At 40.7% G+C, this 9806-nt stretch overlaps 2 protein-coding genes across 2 annotated transcripts; both read left to right on the top strand.

Moving 5' to 3' along the window:
• Positions 1 to 205: 205 nt before the first annotated feature.
• LOC146450355 (BTB and MATH domain-containing protein 36-like) lies at positions 206 to 1669 on the top strand. The gene has a single exon (XM_085100508.1). The coding sequence runs from the start codon at positions 616 to 618 to the stop codon at positions 1468 to 1470; it is 855 nt and encodes a 284-aa protein (XP_084956634.1). The 5' UTR covers positions 206 to 615; the 3' UTR covers positions 1471 to 1669.
• A 4778-nt stretch (positions 1670 to 6447) lies between these two features.
• On the top strand, positions 6448 to 7688 carry LOC146450354 (rho GTPase-activating protein gacFF-like). Its single transcript, XM_085100424.1, has one exon. It carries the CDS (start codon positions 6665 to 6667, stop codon positions 7271 to 7273), a length of 609 nt encoding a protein of 202 aa, XP_084956550.1. The 5' UTR covers positions 6448 to 6664; the 3' UTR covers positions 7274 to 7688.
• Positions 7689 to 9806: the final 2118 nt, after the last annotated feature.

Below are 9806 nucleotides of genomic sequence, written 5' to 3'. Positions count from 1 at the left end.
CAATAATGGCTATCGGACCTTAAGTAATGGGGAAGAGAGGGATAATGGGGTGGGGGAGGGGTGGTGGCTGGGGGAGAAAGCATAAGTTCCAATCTGTTTCAAAAAGGAATAGTGGGCGACGAGGGGGGTGGGGGGGAAGACTCAAATTTCCGGTAGCCCGTACAATAAGACACCTTTCTTCAACTGACAAAGAATACAGTCTGTTTTAGTACTGATTTATTTTAAATGAGGTGATCACTTACGAGCAGGTAGTCGCACTGGCTTCGACCGTACTTTGTACAATGACGTGACGACCCGATGTTTTCGTGACTCGCTTTGCATAAACCATGTCACGAAAGGGTGGACTCTCGCCCAGGAGACAGCCAACGTCTCCCTTGGTAACGCTCAAAACTCTAAAATTACAGCTAAACCACTAAACTCCATTCTTTTGGTATATTAGATTAAAGTTCGGGGTTATTTTTTTTATTAGCTTTTGGCTTATGAGGGAGTGTGATGTGACAGGTATACTTCCAAAAGTGCTGTCCCAAGGGAGTGAGGGTACTGAAAGACCCTGGGAACGAGGTCGGTGCTGTCTCTGCCATCTTCGTGATTAGTGCATAAATACGATTTTCGTTTATGGGGACACTGATGGCTTCTGCCAGAAACGGCTTGGCTGACCCACCACATTTCTCGGAGCCATGGAAGTTCAGCGATGTGGTTCTTGTCGTTGAAGATCGACGATTTCATGTTCATCGAAATATTCTTGCTCTGTGGTCGCCTGTGTTTGAGAAGATGTTTACATCAGAGTTTCAAGAGAAACGCAGACATGAAATCCCGCTTCCGGATAAAAAGGCGAACGAAATTCACGAGTTGTTATTGATGATCTACCCAAACGTGACAGGGAATGCTTGGATGACAATAACCCAGGAAAATTGCCACTTCCTTGCAAGGCTTGCTCAGGAGTATCAAATTGATGCTATCTTTCAACAGTGTGAAGAATTCTTGGTTAACAAGGTAAAACTTAGAAAGGAGCCGGACGTCATAAACGAACTGATCTTCGCACAGACTTTCAAATTAGAGGAACTCGTTTTGACAAGTGTTGCGGAGGCTAGTCATCTCAGTTTACATGAATTGAATGGTCATGATTTGTGCGATCAAATCGAAACGGAGAACTACCGAGAGATTGTTGAAGGAATTGTTGGACGACTGGAGACGGAACTGAAGAAAGCGCGTTTAGAAGAAGAAAAGATAAAAGATGTGAAAGAGAAGTGTCTTAAAGAAGTATTTGAGTTGACCAAATTTTTGATTGATCATGCTTCCAAAAAGAAAAATAAACGTTTCATTGGTGTAAGTGGATTAGATGAGCATTTGTTTGTTCTTAAGCAAGATGTGGATGAACATTATTGCCAAGGGAGAACAGTCTGTCCATCTCTTAGCGCAGCATCAGATCGTCTGAATTCACTTAAACATGCATTAGAGACTCTTTCCTAAAATGCCTGCTTGAGGGATACTCAACGGTTCATTTCGATGAAACACTTATCTCCTACTAGGAGTTTTCAATCACCATGGAGTGTATTATTCTCTCCATAGTTTCAGTTTAATTGCTGTAAAATCACCCTAGATATACAGCCATATAGAGGCGCGTTTGACAGAGATCTCAGCGTACAAATTAAAAATTGAGTTGTCATAACGATTTGTACTCTTGAAATTGCAATGCAGCTCCTGCTTCACTGTACTTTGAGGGTATGGGCGGCCGTTACCACCAAAAATACGTGAATTTCAAACGGTACAGACAAGAAAGAGATGGTTCAAGTGTCCAAGTGTACAAACTGTTGAACTTTCTGCACGGGAATAGGAAATAGTAAAACGAAACGGTCTAGCCAAAACACAAATTAAACAGACTAGCAAGTCATATCGAAGTGGAGCATGAAATGATTAAACAGTCGAGTCAAAGTGCGAATAGCTCACCCTTCATTTGCAATGTAGAACAGTCAAAACGAGAATGGACCAGTTCCCGATGTTCACAACAACACACTGTAATCGCGAAATGAATTGTCGATGCGTGAAATAGCTGAGCGTAACGTAGAATGGCTGACAGTAGCATCAAATGACATAGCGTTGCGTGAAACTGAGCTCAATATGTTGTCGAATTACCGGTTTTCACTGTCACGCCATTGCCGTGTGCTTAAAAAAAAATGCAACCATTCCATGAATGAAGTCAAGAAATTGACATGTTATAGATGACAAGTAAATAAGAAACCTGTCCACGTGTCAGGACTGTGCGGCATTCCGTACTTGAGTTATTTGACAAAATGTTTCACACAAATTTATAGAGCTTAGTATGGAGACGCCATGTTTTGTGTCCCTCAGCTCAGAGGGACACCAACATGGCGGCCGGAAATAAGAAAAAACATCTGGAGTTCACTTTTGCCAGAAAAGAGGTTTGTTTTCCCTCGTGATTTTTCGCCGAATGTTAAGATGAATATTTCTCCTCAAACTTAAATTGATTAGAATGCTGACAATCACCCGAAGAGGCATTTTTAAGATACGGAACAGCTCTGTCACAGCTGTCCTCTTGATGTCACGCACGATGAAAACTCGGAAATTGAAACTGTTCTATTTTCAAAAGGAACTACGGCATCGAGCTAAGAAATTGTGAAAAGACATATTTTTAGGTAATCTTTCCTTGAACGAAGGTAAAAATTTTGTAGGCCACCCGGTTTTGAATTCCAGAATTTGGTGAACCAAGAATAGGACAGCGTAACAACCGGTCCAGCACAACTTCATATCGTACAGCTCAACAAGAAATTGTTTGGCAATGCATCAAGGCAATGCATCAAACGTTTTATATTACAGGTTAAACGGCAAAGCAGTTTAGTCTACCGTGAAATCGGTTGACAATGACGTGAAATGGCTGAGCGTGACATGAACCAGCGCAGCGTGACGTTAACTGAAGGTCGCCGAAACCACCAAAAATACAAGAAAAGCAATTGGAAGATCTGCTGGGGCATGACGTCACACAATTTTTGACAGCTGGCAACAGAGAGTATGACATCACATTTGATTGTGAAATTTGGCGCGGAATTTCAGACTGAAGACGCAGTCTATGAGTTTCTATGAAATACGTATAGACTTGACCGACTTTGAGAAAGTCTAAAATACGTACAGCCAACCTGGTCGGACTTCGGCTTGCTTGATAACATAATCCGGTATACAGTCGACTCGCGATAACTCGAACCTTGAAGGGAAATTGAAAAAGTTTCGAGCTATCGGGAGTTCGAGTTATCGAGGGTAAAATTGTGTAGAAAATGACCTGAAAGGAAAGGAAAATTGGTTCGAGCTATCGGGAGTTCGAGTTATCGAGGGTAAAGTTGTATAGAAAATGACCTGAAAGGAAAAGAAAATTGGTTCGAGCTATCGGGAATTCGAGTTATCGAGGGTAAAGTTGTATAGAAAATGACCTGAAAGGAAAAGAAAATTGGTTCGAGCTATCGGGAGGTTCGAGTTATCGAGGGTAAAATCGTATAGAAAATGACCTGAAAGGAAAAGAAAATTGGTTCGAGCTATCGGGAGTTCGAGTTATCGAGGGTAAAGTTGTATAGAAAATGACCTGAAAGGAAAGGAAAATTGGTTCGAGTTATCGGGCGTCGACTGTATTTCCATTATTTGCTTCCTTCAATGATACTCAGTTATGACCAGTTATTAGTTTACTGTCCTCCAAATACAGTTATTCCACCGTGTCATGCATAATAAGGCCAAGAAAAACCAACACTGAGGTTCAAACTTGGCGGAGAAAATCTTTGTGTATCTCGTCAGACTTGTTATTTAGTGGTTGCTTGTGTTTACTTCGGTTCATGTGGTTGGAAACTAATTGATATAAAGTATGTGAGTATTGTGACAAATTACCGTAGTCATTCCGGCAGTCTCAGGGAACTAAGAAATGGTATTGAAACACTGCTCTTTCTCTCTCTCCCTGCTAAAACCAATAATTATTATGGGTGATGGACTTTGGTACTCGGCTTTGGTAATTAGGCAATGCAATGCAGTCGATCTGGAATGAATTTTAGGCGTATAGATGTTACAGAGTAACGTTTCCAAAAATAAGGTTAATTGAAATCACCGGGAGGACACTTGTCAATACATGTATCCAGACCCCTTTGTTTCACCGAATACCGCGAAAAAAAAAATAACTTGGATGATATCACACCATCCCACTCACTGTAATTATCCTCTGAGACCCGTGGGCTAGGTAGTCAGGGCGGGGCAAGTTATCAAACTGGGCAAAAATCCGGCTGTGGGAGGAATAATTTACCACTTCATCCGGTGAACTACCCCTAGTTTCCGTGCAAAAAAAAAAAAAAAGAAAAATTGACCGTGGAGGTTCGGACATGTCGCGCTGAGCTGAGCGCTTTTGATGTCAGAACTGAAAGTCATTGGCTCAAGCCTAGCCGCTGCCGTTGTTGTTTTCTCATGCAAATATCTTTGCTCCGTGATGTCTCTTGTAGCGTGCGAGGGTTGACGCCTTTTCTGTCTTCTGTTTTACTGGGCATACTAGCCCAGCTATCTCTCTTCACTGCACCCAAGTGTGGTGGCCCTATGATGACTCATGAAACATCCCATCCGGGGTAAGTGCAATGGGAATACTACTAGCTCCTTACCGACAGATACCGAGCTATGGAATTCGAAGGCAATGGCAATCGGAAGCTTGAAAATGACAAAAATTCTGCTCAAGAAATTTACTACATGCAGGCGTACAAAACGCGCGGAAAAAGAGACAGCGACAACATAGTTTTAAAAACAAACTGATGAAATGCATTATACAGCGGGGCCGCATGGGAAAGTGATATCAGAGCCGTACACCGAATTCGTGAGGAGGCTAGTAAAGGAAGTTGTTATGATTCGCCGAAATAATATACGCATAACCGAAGGCAAGAAACAAAGCTAGTGTATAAGCATTCTTAGTCTACTCATTTATTAAAATCAAACAGCTTCGCAACCCGGTGTAATCATAATACCATTTTTTTTTTCACTTTACTGACATCCGAAGAGCTCTTTAGTTGTAGATAACTCGAATTCATTTATAATTTATTTTTTAATTTTTGGATGTGAAACCAGTCGATTGGCACAAGCTGTGTGTCAAATGACAAACTCTCTGTCTCGTGACCTTTGGTGGAGCTGGGCAAGCTTTATTAACCCCCCCCCCCCTCTCCCCGGGGAAACTCCCATAAAATAATAACCTGTATGATCGTCGTGCCTTTTAAGGGCATCCTAATGTGTGGACTTGGGCTGGTATAGGGTGCAAAAATCAAAATAACCAATGTTAATCTAACTGGAACACCGGACGAGGGAAAGGTGAATGGTGTCGAACCCTTTTACAGAAAGCGTTGAGGTATAGTGGTACCTTTTAGGGTATTGAACCAAAAAACACTGATGACAGGAACTATTTGTTAGTCTACAGATCTTTAGGGGTGAGAATAAACTTGGCAGGTACGCCAAAAAAACTGGATACTTCTGCCTTTAAAGGTGCTTTTGAACAGTTCTGGCGATAATCACCCAAGTCATGTTTTAAATATGAGAGTCCCCCTCCTTGACAATTTATCTCTTTTAGTTTCTTTGGCAACTTGACCATCACTAAGACTGAAAATGCCTTTTTAGGGAATCACAATATTTCTTCACAGAAAGTAGATACGATCCTTGTGAGTTTGGGCAATGCTTTCCGTGCAGCACATCAGTGAACGTGTTTCCTTCTTTCGGTTGCTGCATGCTTGCTTTCTCGTTTCACTAATACGGCATTGTGGTCCCACTCTGCTATTATATAATGTAGTTGTATATAAATCATTCCCCTGGATTAATATACAGTGGATACACAGTGTACAGTCTCACAGACTACGGTAAAAAATTCCAAAAGACTCGAAAACAGTCACTTTCGAACTAACCTAAACCAACATCACGTTGTCGGACATTAGCCGATGACCTGTCACGTTTGCAAATGAATAAATTTTACGGCGAGTGATCAGACGTGATGAAATTTCCATAACATGCTTGAGCACTTGCATGGATCAAACCTAATGGTTTGCTTAGGATTTCTTACCTTTTCGTAGAAACCATGGTAAAAAAATTCTCGAAGAAAAGACATGTGAAAAACCAGTGCTTAAACAGAGCTCACGCTGTGTTTATTGACAAGCAGTAGCTCTGTAGCCTTTGAACACCTTTGAACTCGCCAGAACTCCCAATTGTTGCAATCTCTATTCATGTTGCTCTCATTCATGAAAATATTAAATTAAAATTGTTTGACAAAACGTTTTGCTCTTAACTTCCTTCCCTTTAGTAAACTTACCTTATTTTTAGTTTTCGTTTTGATTTTCTGAATTGAAGGGAGTAAGAAAAGAAGGCACCGGAAGTACTCATGACGTGTGTGACGTAAATGGGCCGTGAAAATTCCATTTATAGTCTGGTTAAAACCTTTCAACTTCACAACATCTTCAGTGTCGCATAAAACTGACAGCAGTTTCCGTGAAATCAAAGGTATACTTCAATTGCACTTCCTTCTAAACTCGTATAAAACCGGTGAATGACGAGATTCCAATCCAATTAGGTTTACAGATTGACTGTGTTTTAAAAAATCAAAGGTTGAGAGATATTGTGTTGTACAGAAGTTGCTACAGACGACAGTAGTCACTGAGCCATGGCAATTTTAACGACTCGAGAAGCGACGCTTAGAGAAGGTTATCTATTCAAACAAAGCAGAAGCGTGTGGAAGCTATGGAAGGCCAGATTTTTCATCCTCAAAACGACTGGCTTATTCTACTACAAGAAAAAAAGCCACTGTAGCGGCCTTGCACTCGGCGTCATACCATTCAAAGACATTTCAATGCAAGTCGATGAAGTTGGCGACAAGAGACGAAAGTTTTGCTTGAAGATTCACGCCGATGGTAAAACATTTTGCTTGTGCTGTTTCTCAGAAGACGAAAGAAACTCGTGGATGGCAGCTATACTAACTGCTGTTACATCGTATGTTATTAACCAGCACGAAGGAGCGAAAATTGACGAGTTGGAAGTGACGAGACAGAGAAGCTTGTCGCGTTCGAAATCACTAGATGCCGTCACTGGAGCGAGACTGAAGCCCGCAGTGATATCTGCAAAAGCCGCCAACTTGAGTACTAGTGCTACGGATCTGGATCGAATAGTTTTGCGGGAAAACAAGACGACACCTCTATCGAAGAGAAAGCAAAAGGCATTAACACACTGGGATTTCAAGAAGAGAAGCAGTTATATCAGTTTTGATGTGATTTAGAAATGCTTTTATCCTATTCAGAACTGAAGTTATTGTTTATTATATGCCATTGTGTTAAATCTACGAACTATTTTTTCATCAAAGAATGCAATTTGCCGAAAATAATTTTGATATTTCTTGACAAAATTTGGGGGTTTGAATTTCAATATTGACCACGCATCGATTTGTACATATGTCAACACAGCGTGACATAATTTCCGGCCGAACTCAGGATGTTGCGATATTTGTTCAATTCGAACTTTGGATCAAAAGTCATCAACATGTTTAGCATATTTGGTTATTTCGAAATGTATAAATTGTGCAATAACGTTGTATATATTATTTCTGTAAATAACCGTTTATCAGATATGAATCAGTTGAGGAGCTTATTTAAGACGTTTTGATTTATAAGAGACAATAAATATATGAACAACGATACAGGTTTTAATGTTTAATCCTGTGACGTCACAAGTTGTACTTGATTCTAATTCGTGCGAGCTGTCGTGTATCTTCATTGCCGGTTTTGTCATTTTATTGGTCGGCTGAGCTTGATCTTAAGAATAGTGTAGTCGACTTTATTATGATCAGTAAAGACTAGTAAATATATATAAATCTGGCGTCTAAAGACGTGTTTGTCAAATTGCCCTGGGTGGGCAGCCGGATTACCCCAGCGAGCCGTCAAATCCGCGGAGGATTAAGGACTAATTTATTCTCTGCCGGCAATGCTCGCCGTCTCTATTATTTCTTTGTCTCTGGTTTTGGAATGGGAGTGTATTTGTCGATAGAACACAGAGAAGACGCGAATTAGTACAAAATCATTTTCCACATATTTACTATTTTGCTGTGTAATTTATAATACGAGTAACCGACAGGTGCCATTAGTTATCAGTAGCTCAGTGATGTTTCTATTTTGTTTTTTGTTTTAAAAAACAAAATAGTGTTACAGTCGACTCCCAATAACTCAAGGGAAATTAAAAAAGGTTCGAGTTATCGGGAGTTCGAGTTATCGAGGGTAAAATTATATAGAAAATGACCTGAAAGGAAAGGGAAATTGGTTCGAGTTAGCGCGAGGTTCGAGTCGAGTTAGCGAGGGTTCGAGTTATCGAGAGTCGACTGTACACTGCTTTCTAGTCTTTTAGACCAAAGCATTGCGTTCAAATCTCTCAGGAAGGAAACTCTCCCAACAGAACAATCAATTGCGAAACACTGAACCCAGGAATTCCGGACACAAACAATGGTTATTCTACTTCTTTTACTGCCCAAGTGCTGTGGTTTTGACAACAATCCTGGCTTTACAGATGGTGAAACAAGATACATAGTGTATTTCAGATAACGAAGATAGTTGACAGGCTGTCTGCAATATTTAAATATGGTAATAGAATCAGTATAATAGCTTCCTGACTAAGAGTTTGTTTTTTCGGAAACGTACCGCTCCATGACCTTATTGTTTTAGAACATAATACGCCACTAGAAAGACAATGGACTTGATCCAAAGGTCAGAGCATTTTAATAAATGGAAGTTGTTCGGACCAACTGTGTGGCTTGCGGCACGTATGCTTACGGCCTCGTATCAAGACGAGAGTTAGTTTACATGATTCTTTTCACGAAGAAAAGTTGAATTGAAAGATTTTTTGCTTTAATATATTTACTCCTTAAATAGCGTACTATTCAAATGGTCGACAAAGGAGACGCTGAACAAAGCCGGTCAGGCTGCCAACAAAATGATTAAGCGGATAATCGAATTATCATCGCAGCTATACACACAACTTAAGCAGTTGCGAAAAGAAAGCCTGAACGGGATTCGAACCCATGACCTCTGTGAAACCGGTGCAGTGCTCTACCAATTGAATTACCCAATAGAGTCAAGCCAATGGGACTCCCGTGGAAGCTGGCCATTCTGTGATTGATTCCCATAGAGGTGATGAGAAAAAAGTGAATATATGGAAATACAAACATTTGAACTGCGGAAGAAAGAATGAATAAGTGAATGATCATTATGACTGATCATTAGTACATTATGAATAAGAATTATATATTAAAAGAAACCTAAACCACTTTTCTCGGTATTTTAAAAAAAATCCGTCAGGTTTTCCTTTGCCTCAGTCAGTTTAATAACATGTTCAGTTCCGGAATAATTTCGGTCTGTTTAACTCACAACGACGCTGGCAGAAGTTGAAAATGAGTCAGTACGTGGTACACCGGTTATTCATGTGATGCTCACGTACTCTATAAATCCCCAGACAACAAGTTCGACCTACAGGAAAATCGCACTCCATAAAGATTCGAACGTGGGCCTTAACTCGAAGCACACACGGCAAGCTGTGTTTGTATAAGCGCCTAGTTTCCGAGTTGCCCTTTCATCAAGAAAGGAAGTAGCCTGCGAGCAAGCTCTCTTGGGGGTGGGGGGCGGGAGGGAGAAAGAGGAGAGAGCTTGCAACGATGTCTCAGGAATTTTCATTTCTGCGTTGAATTTTTCAACGCAAAATGCTGATTGGTGGATATTGAATTTGGTGCTTACGTCATTGTTCTTCGCGTGCGTCATGTTGACAACACA

This window comes from Pavona decussata, unplaced genomic scaffold, assembly GCF_977016875.1.
Source record: "Pavona decussata unplaced genomic scaffold, jaPavDecu1.1 SCAFFOLD_468, whole genome shotgun sequence".
NCBI classification, from domain to species: Eukaryota; Metazoa; Cnidaria; class Anthozoa; order Scleractinia; family Agariciidae; genus Pavona; species Pavona decussata.
The sequence above is the reverse complement of the archived record's forward strand: the minus strand, read 5'-3'. Positions and strand labels throughout refer to the sequence as shown.